The following is a 21043-nucleotide window of genomic DNA, read 5'->3' on the forward strand; positions in this document are numbered from 1 at the left end:
TTTTTTTTTTTTTTTTTTTTTTTTTTTTCCTTTCAGGAGGCATATCTCCAGCAAGGAAAGGCTCCTTGTCACTTGCCTACTGGAATAAAGCTTTTTAATGGGCTGTGTTAGGCACTTTGCCATAAAGCTTCATTGTATTTCCAATATCAACTGACGGTTGAATCTTCCGGAGTGGAGCAGGCTCCCAGAAGTTGGGATTGATCTTCTAGGTGACCAGTTGGCTGAATCCAGCATTAAATGTTTCCACTGTGTGGAGTAAGGCCCTCTGCCCTACACTCCAGTCCCCTCCACAAGAAGAGAAGGCCTCGCTGGTGTTTCGGTCCAGGGCTCCCTGCTCTCACGACCAAGTGCTGGGTGTGCTGCCTGGAGCTGGGCGATGCAGGCAGGGGAGAGACAGAGTAATACACTGAAAGAGAGACTCTCTGAGGCTCTTCTTGCTAAGACAACTTCAAGTGTGCAATGACAAACTGTTCTGGGCTGGTTGTCTGAACCACAGATAAGAACCGAAGGGGAGAGGGGAAGTGTTAGGTCAGCCACCAGGATCGCATCCACAGACTGAATATGGATTCTTACACTGTTGTGGTTAGAATATATCAAACACATGGTCTCTGCAGCAGTGTTTATTTTGTAACCTAGCTATAGTAAACAGCTGTTTAAAGTATTTTAGACCTAGCCATGTATATTTTTCTTGTGGCAGAATATACCAGAGATTAAAATGTGTTGCGTAAGAGACTTGGTTGCTAGGTTAGTTGCCTGGCTTAAAATGGACATGTTTTAACTAGGCTTTCCAGTAGGTTTTGTGTGTTAGGTATATGTGTGTTTTTTACTCCAAAAAAAGGACAACATCCATTTATTACCTTGTATTTATGCCTGCTCAGATTGGGGGAAGTGGGAGGGTAGTGGGAGAGGAGCTGAAAACACTTAAGGAAACAATGTTTCACTTAAGATATTAAAGAAGCACTGTAGCACAAAACCCCAAATTTGGTCTTTGTTGGACTGAATACAAAAGCTGCCTTATGCACCAGTGTGTCAGGTGTTGGGAGCGGTGGCTCTCCCATGCAGTGGTTGGAAACCAGGTAACCTGTTAGTGTTAAAGGGCAAAACCACTGGTAAGTGCTGTTGGAATGGGTCACAGTTGTAGGAGCAGGGAGAGACTAAGCTGTAATTACTGCAGTACTGGTGGTCTGCTGAGATTTAGAGTTCTGCCTTATCGGTGTTGGTGAATACTTTAAGTTCATTTAAAATCATACTGTGTTGTTACTCTCTTAGCGGAGTTTAGCATGTCTGTATATCCCGTTTGTTCCAGTTCTGATCTGTATTAGTACCAGCTGCATTAATGTCCTACATCTAAAAACAAACCAGCTCCTTCCCCCAAACCAAAGCCCATGCATGCTAAATTGTCTGAAGCACACAAATTAAAAATGACAAGCTGACTCCCTGATGCATGTCTTACAGTTCAGCATCTGCATCTAGTGAAACCAGCTTGCTGTAGGAGCCCTTCCCTGCCAGCCTCTTTACATATCGCCCCTCCAAGGGGTTAACGTGTTTAGCGCTCTTGCTAGCCAGGAGTGCAGTGCCACAGGTCTCTGTTATGTGAGACAGGCTGCTCTAAGAGGCTTTCTGGACTGAGCCCCAGTGGAGCTCACCAAGTGGTTTATGGGGATTGGCATGGGCAGGATGAGGTTGATCAGGTATGTTAGCCCTATTGCATGAGCAGCTGTGCACGTACTTTCTGCTGTGGTCTTTCACAGTCAGAAATGCAAAAGGAGCCTCCTTGTGCTTTCAAGCCCATCGCTGCAATGCTGTCAGCATCATGCTAGCCACTGAATGGGCAATATTCAGTCTAGGCTTGAGATTGCTGGGGGTGGGGTGGGGTGGGGAAGGTAGCAATAGTTATAATCTACTAAGATGCTAGGGATCTTGGTCTCCCTTTGAAAGAAAATAACTGAAAGCCAGGCCCTGCTAGCATTTTGGACTAGAGAGGGCAAAACACCTTAGTAACTTCAGTTAGGAAAAACGTGCAAGAATCTTTAAGCTATGCCCTGCCTGGGTTTCTCATCAGTTTGCAATATGAATATGCTGCAGCTTAAAGCTCCTTCTAGGAGCTGTGTTTATGTAAAAACTGAGTTGAGCTTGTAATGGTTAAAACTGTATTTAATTCTTGTTTTATAAATGAAAACAAAAATGAAGAAATGCTTTAAGTATAATGTAATTATTTTATAGGTCTACTATTAAATTATAGAATAAATAATAAAGCTACTCGAGGGTTATATGGTATCCAGGTGTATGGGCTTTGCTTCAACACCCAGTATCCAACCAGTCTCAAATCAATTTATTCTTCAGCTTTCTTTTGGCCCTACCAGTCTCAGGTAAATGATGGCTCAACCTAACAGCTTCGAAAAGCCTAAGCTACCCTCCTCCCCCAAACCCCAAGGCATCTGTAAGGGAAAAGGAGAAAGTAAGCTGAGCTAACCATAGAATTTGGGGTTGACTCTCCACACACAAATCCTGGCTTTTTTGGTTAACTAACAAGATGACAGCCAAAGCTCCAGCAGCAGCTAAACTGCTGGCATCACTTGCTGTAAGAGAAGTAGCTATTATTCTGACCTAAGTGGTTTTCCTTAAAATATAGTTAATCATTATGTAATAGGCATCAGCCTCCTCATAGAGCAAATCTTTAGATGTAGTTGAATTCAAACACTTGCTATCAGCTCTTGAATAAGTTCAATGTATGGCTTTCAAACTRTAGGTTTTTTTTTTTCCTTTTCTTTCCAACCCTGAGAAAAGATAGTTAAAAAGTAATTTTGAAGGTAAACGTTGGTCTGGAAAGTGAGTTCCCTGAGGTGTGACTCTCCATGTGACCAGAACAAATGCTTTTCATGGGTCTTAAAAGTGGGAGGAGCATCTAGCCCACTACTAGCCAGGGAGGGCTGTGTCCTTTATGACACTAYAACAGACATTTGCAGGAAGCCCTTTTTAGTAGCTGTTGGTTTTGAGAATTACTTTTCTGCTGTGCATTAGCTATTTAAGTGTGGTCAGGGGCCTCTGCTCAGAACTTGTGAATACCTTTGTCAGTTGGCTCAAAAAGGGACCCAGCAGCCATCTCCAACGCTCCCCTCTCATTTCTCCCTCTATCAGCCACTCTCCTGTTTTGCAGGTAGCTTCATCATCCAGCACCACCCTGAACGTCTAGCTGTTTGTGTTACAGCCAAGACTCCAGCTCTGGCTTTCCCAGCTTCTTGCTGCCTGACTGCCATCAGTACCAGAAGCATGTGATGTAATCCAATAAACTCCCCTTTGTGGAAGCAATCCAAGAGCAAGGCAAGTCTCTAGGGAGATAAAATAGGCTTTACTCAGATGGATCCAGTGTTTATTAAACTGGCCTGCAGCACGCTCTCTGATGTTGTGGGACAGGGAAAGGGAGGGAGCACAGTAAATACTAATTTCTACCATGACAGAATTGCCAGATTGGCAGGACCCCACTTTGTGACGGGTGACAGATGAAGACACCCCCCCCCCCCAATTTTTAAGAGAATAAGTTTGAACTGCAGCTGGGAATACATGAGAAAACAGTGCTGACTGACCTAATGCACACACTGTCTTCAGAAAAACACCATGCTTTTGAGACAATGGACTTACCTTTGGATGCCTTTACAACTAGGTTGAATGAATGTTTACCTGGTACAGCACAGGTGCAGATGAGTCTGTAATAAACAAGGGAATGGCTTGGAGAACCCATTCTGTAGCTTAAGTCTCATATCATTGATGGGTACTGGAGATGAATGGTATCAGGCATTGCTTTTTGTCTTCTCCCTTTACTGATCAGTTCACACTATCTTCAGAAAAATTCAGGTCTATCAGGTTTTGCTTGTTCTGTCTGTGGCAGCTTAAAATTGGTGTAACTTAAGTAACTGATACATTGGACGTGGCATAAATGCATCTCTGCTTATTTATTTAGAATATGCAACAAAATAATTATAATGCTAAGACTCACTTGCTATATTTTCTCTCAGCAAAGTTAATAAATGCTACCAACTTTAAGTTGATCACCAAAAAATCAGAAAAGAAAATGACATCATATGGGACGATGATGTTACTAATTGCATTGCTACTGTTGGTTAATATTAAACTGTCTTTTGGAAGTTCTTTGGGATGATGAAAAGTGCTACAAAAGAGCCAACACTACTGTATCATATGACATGTGACAGTTAAAGTACCATGCTTCCCAAAGGTTTTAATTTGCAAAGCCAAACACCACAAATCTTCTATAGCTCCTCATAAAAGCCAGACTTCTCAGAATTCTCATTCTCAGCAAGTCACAGCTACTTCTCAGGTATGAAAGTCCTCATGTAGCTGCTACACTTTAAGTAATGGTGAGCAATGTATGGTGTTGATGGTCAACAAGGGCTCAAAATTTTGTCCACTACAGCTCTTGYAGGACTATGGCCTACCCTAAAAGCATAGTATGCTTGATGTTGCAGTAAACTGGGGGGAGAGGGGACTTCAGTGGGTGCTCTACCCCTTAAAAAAACAACCAACCAAACAACAACAAAAAAACATTAACCCAGAATTCTGTAAAAAGCAGAGTATGCCTCTGAAAAAAAAGAGCAATGTTGAAACTTGCATTGGGATTCCACTCTGGGAGTGTGGTGGGTTAGCTTCTGTGCTGCAGGTTAACTTCTGTGCTGCAAATGGCCTACTTTACTTTGTGTAGAACTTAGAAAACAGGCTGGAGAACAGCTATTTAAGAGAGATATTTCAAATGGGTTGAGCCTGAGAAAAATGAAACAGGAAAACCCATGAGGCAGCTTGTATCTTAAGATCATAACAGTACCACCAGCGACAGCCAACCTTTGACACTGTTCTTTAGAGAGACAGATTTGCAAATAATTAGTAGTATCCATCTTGCAGATCCAATGGAGAGGGTAGTATGTATGTGACAGTACTACCAAGTTGCTTGACAGCACATTAATGATATAAAACAATATCTATAATTATATCATTATAATATACAGATGATACTTTCTATGCATGTTTTTGTCCCAAAAGCAATTTCATCAGACTGTTACGTAGATAGAGTAGGAACAGACTGCAGGTATCTTTGTAGTAAGAATGCAGTAAGACTCCCAATGTGTATCAAATCAGCTCCACAGCTGCAAAGGAAGAGTCCAGTTCAAACCACCTAAGCCTAATGCACTACTGGAAGGCTTGCACAAGCCAGAGAAATGAGTGATGTGCAGTCTGACAGGGTAGAGGAGGACTCTGAAGTTCCTCACTACCACCACCTGGGGAAGAGGTAATATATATCCACACAGCTAGGACTTACTATCACCATGCTTCTAAAAGGCAAGGTGAGAGAAGCCCCATTTCCACAAATCCCTTCACAACGGTTTTACCTTCAGCACCGGAGGCTGAAAGGGATGCAGCAAATGGACGCAAATGGACGCTAGCAAACTACAGCATAGCCTGGCAGTGAAGAGAGAAAGCAACTATTTCATTATTATTCCTTTTATTTTCATATAAATTAACATTCTAAAAAAATTTGAAATAGAAACACTAAATACAGTATTGCACATAGTGATCTTTGTTAGATGTCCTATTATTTCATTTAGTATGGTAATATACATACTGTAGGTACTGAAGGAAACAGGAAGGCTACAAACCAAAACATGCTACTGTATCCTTGCAATTAAGAGCAAAGTTAAAAGGAAAAGACTATTGTTTACATAAATACAAACATGGATTTGAATCAGTGCCATTAAAATAGCTTTATTTTTTTAAAGTTTTTTTTCCATAAGTTAGTCGTAACAGCAAATAATCTCTTCTTTTCACTTCCCCAAGTAGTAATGTTACTCCCATCAACACAAAATTTTAGAACTCCATTCTTGGTAATTTATATCCCTGCCAGAAATAATTATAAGTACAGAATTTCACAAAGGTCTGTCAAGCAACAGGAGACTTGCTTTTCACATAGTGAAAAAAAAACATCTTTTCTAGTGCTTGGTATATGTGAAGAACAACAGATTCCTGAGGTCATAATTTGCACTTCCCCTTATGACACCTTGTAGAGTATATTAGCCTCTGGACATCCAGGAACGTCTTATGATATACTAGATTAGAAAGGGAATAACCTACCCCAGCAGGTTAGATCTCATCTGCTTTACCCCAGTGTCTTCTAGGCTCCAAGGCTGTGAGCATGTGCATCCGATTCAGTTGCGCACACTGACTGCTTTCAGGGAAAGTGCACTTTGAAAGCAAAATGTTATCAATCAGGCTGATTGCTTTGGGGCTTTTTAATTAGGACTGGAGGAAGGCGGTGTTACTGGTTGACCAGATCAGGACTGATATAGTAAATTCTGGACTGCAAATAGGAATTAAGCATATGGTCTAAAATGGAAGCCCTAAGTCATAGATTTCAATCATTAACTTCCTAGTCAGGAACACTGAAAGTATGGAGGAAAAATCTGCCATTCTGTTAAGTGTGAGATAGATGTGAATTTGTTGGTAGTCTATGTTCTGTCACTAGAATTGGCTAGTGTTTTCCAGAAATGTCAATTCCCATATGCATCTTTTAATGGCTCTCTAAAGGAGTTTTAAATTAACAGTAAAGCTAGTTCCAAAAGGGAAGTCATGTACATATGGCCAAAAGCCTGTGTGATTTAAGTAATCAGGAGTTAAAACTATACTATACCTTCTAAAGTTCATGTAAAAGTATTAGCTGCTTTATATATTAACAAACTATAATAGCCAAATCTCTCTCATACTCTCTAGAGTACTTCTGTGCTTTTCTGTATTTTCCTGCTTTTCACTTAATAATTTTTTATGTTGGATTTCTGACCCCTATACCACCTGGCATTCACTAACTGGCAAAAGATGAAGTAAAAGTATGCTGCCTTATCGATTTTAAAGATAGTTACGGTAAACATCTTGTTCCACAAATATTTAGTCATGGAGGGCAACCAAACAAGTTGGGAAAGCATTGATTATACTGTATAAACAGCACTTAACGATTCAAAATACAAACTACAAATGCCAACATGAAACGGATACAAACAATTCACTAGGAGTAACATTTCTTTCCCTAATCTAAGTGCAGTGCCATGAAGTATTTGTGTTAGACAGATGTTGTCGGTAGGAATGGAAATGTTTTACTGTATCAAGTAGCATTCTTATGAAGTTCAACTTAATGCAATTTTCAGCATGTTCAGAACTGATGCAGATGCTGCTTTTTACGCATGCTGATTTGGCCTATTTGTAATATACCATAAACTTTACAAAATATTATTTTTGACTGACAAAGGAGATACAGAGTACAGGGAAGGCATTTCAAGTCCATACCTAGTCTATTGCTGGGCACTCCATTAAAGTGATTACATTCATTCATGAATGTTCAGTAACACATCAATTGGTGGAAAACTCTAGAGAACAAAACGGAAATTCAGAAAGGTCAAGCGAGCAAACGATGAGGATGATGTAGTTTCCTTCCCCCTCACCCCCCACCCACAGACATGTTGAGTTTTGGTAACCAGGTAACAGTGGCTTTCACTTTTCTTCTCTCAGATTTTCATACTTATCTTTGCTTTCTGAAAAATAGAAAACATACAGAGAATTGAGTATACATAAAAATGCATGCCACAAATCTGTAAAACACAGAAATACGTAGGCCAGCATTCAATTATACTTACTGTAGGGTTGACTTCACAAATAAATTCCCTTTGAAACTAGAATTGAAGTAGACTAGCTAAATATTGTACTTGTGAAATATTTTTGTTTACTTTCTTTTTTATTTTATCAAGTATTTAGTAACACTGGGAATGCTTGCAGTGGTAAACAAACAGAGATCCTGATATTCAGCTCTACCTGGAAGTCTCAGTTTCAGTACAAGTAAAAATGGTAATGATACAGGAGTAATTAAGCCTACAGTTATTTAAAAAAAATTCCCTCAATGGCTTTACATGTGGGGAGATGTAGGGGAGATGAAAAAATCCAAATCAACTTTTTTTTTTTAATAACATCTTGATCTGGTTACAAATTAAATTGATAAAATAAAATCTAGTTTATCATTCCTAACCAAGTTGTTACTCCATTTACATTTCCTGTGGCACTGACCATAGCCACTTCTCCCTAAACACTCAGAGTAAGAAACAACAAAAACAATTCTCTCTCCCTGTGTCAGATTATGCTAGTTAAATTATAGTAAGTGACATCCTGCTTCATTTAAAGGACGTATCACAGTAACATAGCAATGAATATAAAGCACAAAAGAATTGAATCATGCTTCTGGGAGGAAAAGAACATGAAAAAAATCTTATATTTTCAGATTTTACAAAAATAATTGATGGTCAGCTGCTACAGATATAATTGTAATGTGAGGTGCCAGATTCATTTTCCACTAGACGAAAGTTCATCCATTGCAAAATACATCATGATCCTAGCAATGTTTAGGCAATCATACTGGAATATTTTTGTTGAAATGATAGGAATTACTCCTCTGCTACCATTAAACATGTTTATCTGGTTTCAGGAGAAAAGTCAGAGGATAGTATTGTCTCCTCCTATGGTTGCAATTCCAAATAAATCCAGATCAGTGGAACAGAAGCCACTGGTATTTGACACAGTGTCCCAAATTGAGTGTCCCTATCACACATCTTCCATTACATTTTGCAGCTTTTAGAAAACAGAACAATTACAGACTGAATAAACTTGAAGCCTGGAATAGCCTTTCTTCCTTTTAGGTGCATCCCACGCTAGGACTTGATACAACAGATGTGCAGGGTGGAATACGCTTCTCTTGCTTGTGCACATCTGTTTTGTGGAGTAACATTCACAAGCAGCATTTGAGTTTTAATCTAACACCTTTCATGAAAATGTCAAATATTTTAAAAAAAGAGTGCATCAGGAATAACATACCTATAAAATGCAAAGAGAAAAAGGTAGAAATTCTGATGGGAATAGGAGCATAGCTATATTTTTTACTTACAATTCCAGAGTCATGTTTTGGTCTTATATTGTAAAGTGATTTCCCCTTTTTCTGCCTGCAGACTTCCTCTGCTTCTTTTACTCTGAAAAGAGACATAATTTATAAATATTCCCTTAGACCAAAACCATTTGCAAAGGCAGTGGAGTACATAACTTACAAATTTAGGCTCAAGGACACAAATGCATAACTTTATCCCCCATTTGTTCATTAGCATGCTCCATGAAATAGCATTTGTACTAATGTAGCCATCGTTACCATACCATCAGACTGTGGCACTTACAAGGGCAGATATAATCAATGGTGTAATCAGTTCTAGTTACCAGAAGTAATCAGCACTTACTGTGGTTGAAGATTCAAATATATCAGGATTTAAAATACACTGGCTGACATGAAGACTAGCCTTCTGAACACTCAGCCAAACCCTGCTAAGAAAGCTCCCTTTCTTGTTACAACTTTTTTTTTTTTTTTAAAAACATTCTTCAACCATTCCTGACCTCAGTACTTCAACTGCAGTTTTAAAAAAGGATCTCAGCAAGCTATCTTTCCTTTCACCCAAATTTGTTTGCATTTAAAACTGCAAAACAGCTTACCCTAAATTCCCAGTCTTCACTCTCTAAATTAAAATAAAACATTTAATAGACTAGATGTGAAAAAATCCAGAAATATTGTTAAAGAATATGGCATTTGCAACCAAGACTGTGCATGTTACTGTGCACATCCCTTTCTTTCCAAAAGAGAGGGTGAGCAGCAAGGCTTGCAGTGCACTCTGGAGAAAAATACACTTGGGCTGCTTGGCTGTAAAGAGAGGAACAAGTTCCAAAACTAAAGGTGTCTCTTAATAGGGTTTCCTGCCTTGGTAAATGGTACCAAATTAGGGCCTTGTGAAAGGATAGCAAATGACACATTTGTAATGAGGTTGATCTCTTTTTTGACATCAAGATAGGGAACAAACTCCAAAAGGCAGAGGACTGTACTCAGACTGGGAGTCTGTTGGAATCAGTCTGGTGGGTTCAGTGGTACACTGTAAAATATTTCTTTACTGTGTTTACTCATTTTGTAAATCAACCTTAAACACACATGGTTACTGAAACACTGATATTGCAGATTTAAGTTATTAAATCTCTGAGCTTCAAAGGTTTATATAAACCTTTTCTACAAGATGGCATTAAGTGGCATGAGATGTGCTAGTTTTTTTGATGAGGGATGTCAATATCATTTATACATAAGAAAGTAAAATAAAAATGTAAATCCTATATTGGCTATATTGTACACTCTTGCCAACAATATAGACTTTGGATGGTGCTTACTTTGCCCTTTCATCATTATCCAACAGTGAAAAAAAAAGTAAAACGATATTGAAGAAATGATATATCCTTGGCTGGTTCTTTGTGGTTTATCTCCAGACCACTTTCATGTCTGCTATTTCACTGAGGCTACATAGGGCAATGTGAGAATCAGACTTTGTGTTACTATTATTTTTAAATAATTCTTGTGTATGTGGTAAGGGCCAGATTTTTGATAGTAAGACTCCAGCTGGGTCTGCTAAGCACATTAGAAAAACCGCCTTCACATTCATCTCTCTGTTATCCAAACTTGCCAGACACACCTCATTCTTTTCATAAGTTTCAAATTTATACTTCTGAAAATTAATTTAAACTGCAGTTCTTTTCCAGCAGTTCTAACAAGCTGCGCTCTTAATTTGATAGCCTTGTATTTTATTAATATAGGAGCACCTTTACTTGCACAGGTGGGGAAATAAAAGACTTTGAAACCTGTTACTTTCAAGCTGTAATGCTTTTTATCTGACTGCAAATCAGAGAGATTGTTGCAGCATAACAGAGAACAAAAATGTCAAACAGCCAAGTAATTCACCTTTAAAAATGTATGTAAATAGATTCAGTAAAAGTGACAGCCAAAATGCTCTGATAGCTTTAAACAGAAGCTTCTGGGAATGGTACAGAATACAGTAAAGTTCCAAGTCGTTTTCTTTTTCCTTAAATGCCACCTTTTCTTCTGCTTAGCTTCTACTTATATCTGAAGGAAGAAAAGTATCATCTGTGACATTGATCTTCACATGATGTTTTCCAAACAGTCAGACACATTCCAAGCCATCAAAAGCCACTCTTACAAAGACAGTTATAAAACAGCATATCCATCATTTCATTTCCTCTTTTTTAAGTACAATTATAGCTGGGTCCCATCACTGGTAGACAATTTAAATTAGAGAATGAAATGTTACTTGGGAGTAAATTAGCATCAAATCTTGGGGACTGTACAAGTACTACTGAAGTTAGCAAGAAGACTGTTTTATAGAAGCAATTTAATATATGCAGGTATTCAGACTACTCATCATGCAAATGGCAGCATATCTAACATAAAAAACTATTTTCTAAACCACTTCACACAGATCCAGATGTTATTCTCAGGAAGTGTCAGGGAATCTGTAGTTCTACTCTTTGTGCCATCTATATATCCCCCTCCAAGGACAGATTGCCCACTGCTTGACTAACAGAGCAGGTCATAAGACAGCACAGCTTCCTCTTAATTCAAAACAAAAATCCTCATACAGAATGGAATATTTGATAATACAGTGATAAGGGTTATTTTCTAAAATACAGTTCCTGTTAAGTATCATTGTCAGTGTAACGTTTTAGGCATTCTGCTTCTGTTAGAGAGATCACTACATGGGGAAAGGCTGCTTTGGCTTGAAACGACAAAATGCTATCAATGCCACCCCGTGAGGGAATAGTCAGAACTTTGGTGCTGCTTAAATTGCAATTGAAAACATGATCTTCAACTTCTACACTGATGAACAGCCTTCAGCTTGTGCTATCCATTTTTCTGAGATTATGTAAGAGGTTCTGGTCTCACAAGTATAGCTACAGTCCTGAAGATTTTGGGAGCTTTTGTGGAATTCTTTGGAATTTGGGCCTGTTTATTCATGGCCCTGGGGATGCAGCCATGAGAAGTGTTATTCTCTAATGCACAGAAGACAAAGCCGAGAGCTAGCAGCTCCTCCGTTCCAATTCCAACCATATCACTGACTCACTGTGTGGGTTTGGGACATTTCGCTGTCTCTTGGCCCCCATCCTGCTCTCTGTGCATGAAGATTCAAATGGTTATATAGAGCCCCACTGAAGTCAATACAACCTATACGTATGCTTCTCCAGGAAGAAGCTTCATTAGTAATGTAGACATAGCACACTGAAGACTCACTAGGATGCTTAGTTTATGACCATGTAAAAAGGAGAAGCACAGAGAACTGTAAAAACCTACAGCTGCATCTATAAAAAGTTTCTGCACCTGTGCAGATTGATAATATACAGATAAAGGCAGCCATTAGCCATCTGCTGTGCTAAATCCCAAACCAGCTGAAATTTCTGCATTGTGCTAGGGTATTTTCTATGACTGACCATTCAATTAAATTAGGATTTTATTAATTTTAAAGTATCCTAATCTCTCTCTTTCAAAAAAGCTAAAATATATGTTTTGATATGAACATTGCTACCACTTAAACTGCAAGATCTAGAAGAACAGATAGAGGGTTCCCTTTGAGGTAAGGCCAATAGTCTCAAGTTAGTTGGAAAATAAATTTTATTTGCCACTGGCAATTTCTTCCCAACTTCTTGKTTTTTTTTTTCCCTCTGGCCCTGTCTGTCCTTGTTACTGATTCTTCATGCTCCCATCCATGAAACTTGTTATTCGTACATCCTTATGAGATAGGCAAAGACACCTTGCTTCTGTCAACTCATGCCTCGTTCAAGTCATATTTCTCACGCTGGCAAATTCCTGTACCTCTTCCACTTGCTCATACTTTTCCTGCACTACTTCCCACTCACTTCAGTGGGACTGTGATAGGTGTGGAGACACAAAGTAATAACCTAAGACCAAAACGATGTAAAAGTTATATGACAACTGGTGGTCATATCAGGGAGACTGGGTTAACCGTTCAACAGTGGTCAGCTGTTAGAGTGCCATGAATAGATTCATGGATCTAATTCAATACTGGGAGGTGGGAAAGGCATGTCTGGGGAAAGCAACACAACAGCTCTGAATCTGTGAGCCTCCCCGCAGTCACAAACGGGGAAGCAATTGCAGACAATGACATACTTCCAGGCTCCAGGCCAAAGTAACAGGGCTGTTCTGCCAGTGCAGAGAACAAAGAGCTCAAAAGAGCATTAAATGGTTAAAAGGACATTCCTAGGAAAGGAGTGGGGATTCAATTGTCAGGGCCTGTGTGGAAAGATAGGCTGCCACCAAGGGAAGCTATGGAAAAAGAGTCTGAAGAAGATGGGTGTTCCCCAGTAAGAGAATTATGACCCTTCAGCAAAGGCAGGCGTATGTATAGATTGATTTATTGTTTTGAAAATCTGTTTTTACTTAAACTATTTACTTCTGTGCAACTAATACTTTCTGTTATAAAGGGACCAACTACTAACCATTACTTTCAAGTGCAATACTCAGTTAGACTTGGGACAGCAGCTCAAGGCATGATCTGAGAGCAGGCAAGCATCAGGTCCTCTTGAAGAATCTCTTAAAGAAGCCAGGTGGTACAGTTAACTTGGTAAGTGTGATGGGAATTATTCACAAGCTTACAGTGTGCTAAATTACTTTGCTAGATTGATGCTCAAATTATCTCACTTCATACATTTCAACTGCTTCTCAAACTCGCTCTCTTTCAGTTAACTAACTTTGGTTCATTTGCTATCTACTCCTGTCCGACCTCATGTCAATCTTGACTCAAAACAGGGCATATCAGTAGGTAAGAAGATAACATCAGCTGCATTATCTTTAATAACCTTTGCCTGTTACTTCTTTAGCCAAGTAATTTCTTGCTTTTGTCTAATCAGGACATAATCCTACAAAAAATAGTCTTCTCCATCTAACCAATCACGGAGTTGCTTAACTCTCACTGTAGTAATCTGAAGAGCAGAGGTATTCAGAGCGGTGGACCCAGCATCAGGCCCAGGGCAGATTCTAAAAATACCAAGTAAGAGAGTTCCTAACTTGAATATGGACAAATACATGCCCTTAAATATTAATTAAACTTAGCTAAAGTGGCTTTTGTTACTGCAGAAAGGACATCCTTCCAAGCAGCCCYAGTGATAAGAAAACATTTAAGAAACATACAACAGTGTGCAAAGCCTAGATCACGTAAAAAAAACTATGAGTCTATAAACAGCTAATCACTTACGGAGCCCAAGATTTAGGGTTTCAAATGCTGCCACTTCAGAGAGATTCAGAGTCTAATAAGTGTTACCCTAAACAAAGGAAGTAGTTTCTTATTTCCATCATAATAAAAACACTTTTCTCCAAGACTTTCACCTCCTTTTACCTACTATGTATTGTGATTCAAACGTATACAGTGTTCACTATGATTAAGTTTAAAGACAGCCTGCAAGATGAATAAGTGAATTACACTTTGGCATGCATACAGGAAAAAGAAACCCGACATCCCTACAAACCCCAAGACAGAGTAGCCTTATCTACCTTCTAGACCAAAAGCCAGCCTGGCCACAGCCTTATCAAGGCTTAGAGAATTTCTCTCATCATTCAATCCAGTGAGAAGGGCGGCCACTTTCCTGCCACTAAACATTAATAATGTTGTCTGAGGTATCTGTGGCAGACAGATTCATTTCCTACTGGCTCCATCTAGGCTTGGTAGCCTTACACTTCACTAGAGAGCACTACGACATGACAAATGTCACAGTGAGAAGGCTGGAATGTTATATGCCGCAGACGGTTACAGCTGCTCACAGAAACTTCCACAATAAATTCAGACAGACATTACTTTTATACTTTGACTGTGCAGTTCATGAAACCCAAAGAAATTTTTCTGCATATATTCTGTATTTTGTAACATAAACCAAAGCTGAGACCAATACTCTTTAGAGGACTAAGTACTCATCATCAGATAAAATATTTTAGCATGCAACACCCTCTTTTTTTATTTATGTAAGTTGGTCTGGGCTGGAGATAACTTGTTTATAACAATAACAGTACCTTGAAAAATAAAAAGAAACAAAAAATCTTCAGCAAAAATATCCAATGCCAAATGTTCCTATGACCTCAAGAGCAGAAAATTTTAAAATTGTTTCTTGTAAAACTGTTCCAGAGTAATGGGTCTAAATTTTATTTTTGACCCAGTTATTAAAATATTTAAATGATTTTTTCCTAAGGAGTTTCTTTAGTGAAAAAACAGAGTAACTGTAAAGGAAAATTACAATTCCCCCCCCCCCCAAAAAAAAAAAAGTAGAGTAAAAAATGTAGAGTTCTTTCTTACTTTCATGCCAACAGGCTCGAAGTAATGACATAGATACGATTCAGTACCTGACTGCAAAGGCTTTATACAGATAAGATGCACATTGTAATGTACCTGGTCCCATCAAACTGACTGATGAAACCTAACCTCTGCCTAACAACAAAGAGATTATGTATTAGACTAYCCTGACATCACTGCCAGCTCCTTGCATGGTTCTTTTAAGGACCATGAAGCAGACAATGGCTGGCTGAAAGACACAGTGATTAATCATACTTTGGCTCAGAGGACCAAGGACAAATAGATTAAAATGTTTTAATCTGGCCACTAAACATAGACACTAACCTGTAGCAGGACCCTGAATATGATCCCTTTGTCAACAGTGTAGAATAGACTTTGCAGAATACATTTTAAATTTTCTTCAGAGCGTGCATCATGTCAAACTGGCCTAAAAATGAGGCTTCCAGGCCAACTGAAATGAAAATGAGACCTTCCAATTTTCAGAGTGTCTCTGCAATCCACAACACACTTCAAAATATTCTGAAAGACTTTCAATTCAAAATTATCAGTCTGCGGAACTGAAATCTTTGTAATTTGGCTTGATTAGGAGGGGAAGAAAAAGTGCAATATCTTAAAATCTCTCATAATTTCTCTGTGGAAAAGAAATACCCAGTTTTACTCAGTTCTATCTGGCAGTAATATTTTTGATGTTCTAGGGATTCTGCTCTTATCTGCATAGAGATACACAGTGCGCATAAATACACACAAAAGATACTGTATTAAAATACATGTTTTAACATAATAGCTTTAGCATTAAAGAAAATTTCATCTTAGAAATGTAATGACATCAAAAATTAAACAGTTAAGGGTGGCTATGATTCTAATAAAATGCATATGCCTGTGTCCACTTAAACACACATTTCCTGACTTCTGCCATCAACTTCATAAATTTTATTCTTGTCAAGATGGCCAGTATTTTGGACTATACATCATTACCTTCTGGCAAGATGGCAATCATTTTCCTACAGACTTTGCATATGAAAATTAAGGTCGCCCTAAGAAAAGATAGTCATCACCTTCCATTGTTTTTCTTGGGACAGAAGCCAGGTTGCTCTCAAAGAAGCTGGCTGCCTTCTAGGCTATTTGGCTAGGAAATTCAACAGGAAATGATAAGGAAAAGGAACAAGACTGGAGGTGAGGTAAAACTGGTAACATAATGAACAAGCAAAAGAAAGAAAACTCAGGAGTGAATGGAAATGTGAAACTCCGTATGTGCTCTGAAACATTTTGAAGGAGTAAATGGGATAAAGGAAGGAAAAGGTGCAATGTGTAAAAAAGAATGAGAAAAGTCTTAGTGAACAGACTAAGCATAGAAGGAGACAATCTTAAAGAGGATATGAAGACAAACACTGGGCAGATGGTAGCTACAACACTGGCAGTACAAGAGAACTGAATGAGTAGAGGAGAGCATTGGAAAGAAAAGAAACAAAGTTAGTAGAAGTCAGCTGCAGAATCACAGAATTAGAGGTACCCAGTGCAGGAGGCAGGAAAATAAGAGGCCCCCAACATGGAGCATCAGGTGAGAATATGCGTATCAGAAGATGCCCATTCTTAGCTATGTTCTGACCTCAGAATGACTGCAGATACAGCAAGGCTCTTCTCAAAATACAACCCCCCTGACATTAGATTATCCCCTGTACTCATGCCATAARACATGCACAGTGCCACACACTTGCATTTAAAGGATGTTGTCATTGTTAGGCCAACTCTACGCACTGGTATGGCACACTACCTCAGAAACAAAGGAATACAACATCTTCAGGATCAGGCTGAGTTACAGTAGATTTTAAGTCTTTGTGAGAGTTTCAAAATTTGGAGGACTAACATTTTAACAACAAATGCTGTTCATTTGCAAAATATAATATTTTATTGCACCTCAAATGCCTCTTTGCCTGGGAATGAAAATATTTCACAAGTAAATAAAGTGTAATACCACAGTATTACAAAGTGTAACAGCAATGAAAAGAAAAGGCAAATTTCGTTATGAAATTATGACTGGTATCTCTCTCCTTTTAAGCACAACACACATACTAAGATGCAATGTAACATACCTGCATGATATCATACCATCACCAGGTTAATAAAGAAGAGACTGCTGAAAGTCCTTCCATTGTTTATTTGGGGCCATTCTAGAATCTGGCCTTGTGTAAGTCACAAAAGTCAGGAGAGATCAGACTGGAATTTTTGTACGAGATCCTTCACTTTGTTCCTGCTTACAATTCATATACACTGGTTGCCTTACATTTATGTATGGAAATATTTGTTCCTGTCTCATAAAACACAGTATTATTTAAACAAAGTTAAACTAAGGTATTAAAAAGTAATTTCAACCTGAGATCTAGACTGAGACTTACCTACAAACGTTTTTATGTTTCACAAACTTTTCCATGAAGATCAATGCTAAGAATGAAAGTCACTGCTCTCCTCCCTTAACCAAAACCCCCTGGTGTTTTCATTCAAAAAATGACTAACTGCAGAAGGTGCACAAGGAAGGAACAAAAGTACTGAACTATTGAGCAACTTCTTTCTCAGCTGGACAGCAAATTGTCTCTGCGAGGCACTGCCTCAAAGGACCATTCCTAGCTTCTGAATCTTGGGTGCAAGTATTCTTTCAATGTCTGTACTTTAACCCAATATTTTCTGATCAGAAAGCTATTTTCTTCAAGTTAAATTTTTGAAATACCATCAAAAACTTAGGATCTTTTAATTATTCAATTCAAAGCCACATAAGCTACATTCTGTTTTGAAATGTTGTCATTATACCTATGCATTGTAAAATGAAATCTAGCAGCATCAAACTCAAGTTATTAGAGAGCAGTGAGCTTAAAGTACCTAAGCAAGAAAATGCATCTACCAGAATAAGTGGGTACTTATTAACACAATGCTTGGAGCTTTTGGTCAACATTACAATAGCACACCGGCAGTTTCACAAACATTTGGAAATGTGACCCCACTAAACATACTTCACATTTTCATCATTTTCCTCACATGCTGCCATTCCATATACATCTCTCTCCTCTTTTCCTCCATCTCAGCATATTCTCATCTCCCCAGATTTCTCACTCTCAAGTTTGACTCACTGGTTCCCATTATAAGCGTTAACAAAAGATCCCTTAAATTACTCTGAGAGGACATTGCTCGTGCTATGGGATTTAATGCCCTCCTCTGCAAGCAGAAGTGGCAGCTTACCAATATGCTCCTCACTGTGCAACGTACAGATATCCAATGCCAGACTTTAAATTGCTCAACAGCAAGTTTTAAATCATCCTGCCGAGGAGTCTGTAGGGAGACATACCAGTCTTTCTGCAGAGTGAGATCAATGAGCTGTGGAGACATGCTGGCCAGGAATCTCCCTTTCATCTAGATATACACAGTGTGACACACCAGGTGCCAGTTTAACTGCTATTCTTACGGGAATGGGCAACTTTTACATTCGAGAGATGAGTACGTTTTTTGAGTTTATAGATTATTTTTAATGTGTCAAAGATTTATCTTGGGAGTTGAAGGGTTGAATGAAGTCAGCCAAAAGAAATTCTCAAACTTAGTGTGATGCAAGATATCAGGGACTTACAGAACTTTACCATAATGTTGATTCTGCTTATGAACTCTCCTCTGCTGGCATCCCTGACTCAGTTATTTCCTGTTCCGTGACATGCCTTTTCATAAATGCAAGAGCCAGACTGAGCCTATGAGCAATCTTTATCTTATGCACACAATTACAGGGTATCTATGTCCCCTTCTCCTTTTTATTTATTTTTTTTCTTCCCACCTAGAAATACAACTTTCCTTCCCCTATTTAGTTAAATTTTTGCAAGGTTGCACAGGCTGTCTGGAACAGCAAACGTAACCTGAAGAAACTGAAACACCCAGAGTAGGAGCAAATGAGTGCCAATATCTCACTTGCACCCAGAAAAAGGGAAGGTTGAATTGTGGCCCTGCAAGAATGCTTCTCCCTGCTTAGTGACCTATTTCTAGCAAGATCTGAATCTGTGCCTAAGGTCTTATGATAATCACCTCTGACATAAATGGAGCTTTTCTTCGTTCTCTCTTCTTTTAAATTTAAAAGTAAGTTCTGAAAGGTTGACTTCTTTCTTGTTACTGTAGTAAGCCAGAGTATATTTCACATCATTTAAGAAAAGATGAAGTTATAGACCACCTAAGTGAGTCCTAAAGATGGATATTTGCTGTCCATGCCAATATGAGATCTTCTGATAATTATTTGCATTTCTAGCTACCAAGGATTTGCAAACTCCATATCTGACTGCCTTACACAGTAGCTGCTTAACTCCCCCCACCATTTTTTTTAAAAATTGGTCATAACTTTTCAAGATTTCCCTCTGCAGGGGTTTAATGAGTGTTGCCTCACCAGCTCTTTTATCTCTTCAGTTCCTAGGACTGGCTATCTTTTCCTGGCTCCTAGGAAAGTGGTAGTGCTCTGGGCAACTGTTCTGCAGTTCTCACTGGACAGTGAGAGAATTGAAAACACTCTTTGCTCTCAAAGTGCTATACTGGAATAATGCATTTAATATTGAATATCTCTACCTCAAGGATACAAGGAAACCAGAAAATAAAAGAGGCAGGGGGATGGGGAATAAAGCCAGTGATTTATGGGGAAAGAGTTAATGTATTTATATGTCAGTTCGCATGAGACACCTGCTCTCTCTACATGAGGAGAAAAGATGCATTTGAAGATTGCTGGTGTGATCTTTTAAGATAAAAGCTTTCCTGATAAGGTAAAACTTTTGCATAGCTGTCATTGCAGTTGTGCATGATCTGACAATATGTATTCAGAGGGCAATCTGCATTTCAGGGCATGCAGCAACTGAAATAAATTATGTAATGAGGCAGCTGAACAGGAAGCTTGCAAGGTTCAAAATGATATTCTTCTTTTAAACAACACTGAAAGTGAATTAGGGAAGATAATGCCAGCTTTTCTTGGCTTTCTTGCTGATCACATGTAAAGGCCAACATATACTGGCAGATACCTTTCCAGAGTTTTCAAAGTATGAACACAATGCATAGCCTACTAATGACACATTAAAATATACAGTGAAGGACAATGGTAGAAACAACTTATGCCCCTGAAAAACCCAAATATGCCCTGTTTAGTTTTTTTTTWTTATTATTAATTGCTTAATCAAGAAGAAGTTATACTATTTTGAAGATTTTCACTTAAAACGATACATCTTTAGTTTAGACATAGCATGAGAAATTTAAACCTAAACAAAACATTTTTGAGAACATTATAAATAACCCAGATAACAATTTTGATTGGAATGCTCCACTTAGCCTTGACTGCAGTGTAACCACAAAAAATAGTACCGTTAAGAAAACTGCAGTAGACCTTTTGGCAGAACTATGCTTTCAGTGTAATTTTCAGGTGCATTTTTCTTTTTATTGCTACTGTATTTAACAGTTTATCATGCATAATTTTCTCTACAGCTGGTATTTTCCACTTCTGCTTTATTTCATCTGACAGAATTGAGCAAAAGCAGTAGAAAACTTGAGAAAAATTAATTTGTTTTTAACCTTGCACCATTTTTCTTCTTTTTTTTTTTCCCTCATCTTCTTGTAAAAAAATACTAAGTCTGACACTTCAGTGTTTATCTTGTGCATATAAATGCCAGGCAGACCAATAAACAAGTTGAAATGCTGACTGAAAAGTGTTTAAAATAAAAGCTATCTGACTGCTTTCCGTAAAACACATACACTTTTAAAGTATCAGTAACCAAAAGTAATACCAC

The 21043-nt window shown here is 38.4% G+C and overlaps 1 protein-coding gene across 1 annotated transcript in view; it reads right to left on the reverse strand.

The window, feature by feature from the left end:
- Positions 1 to 7556: 7556 nt before the first annotated feature.
- FMN2 (formin 2) overlaps positions 7557 to 21043 on the reverse strand; it is a 170266-nt gene continuing 156779 nt past the window's right edge. The window contains exons 19-20 of the mRNA XM_026082406.1: positions 8981 to 9062; positions 7557 to 7583 (exon numbers count right to left, since the gene is read on the reverse strand). Coding sequence (XP_025938191.1) covers positions 7557 to 7583; positions 8981 to 9062 — 109 coding nt within the window. The remainder of the gene's footprint in view (positions 7584 to 8980; positions 9063 to 21043) is intronic.

Source organism: Apteryx rowi, unplaced genomic scaffold (assembly GCF_003343035.1).
Source record: "Apteryx rowi isolate R43461 unplaced genomic scaffold, aptRow1 scaffold_576, whole genome shotgun sequence".
In the NCBI taxonomy this organism is placed as follows: domain Eukaryota; kingdom Metazoa; phylum Chordata; class Aves; order Apterygiformes; family Apterygidae; genus Apteryx; species Apteryx rowi.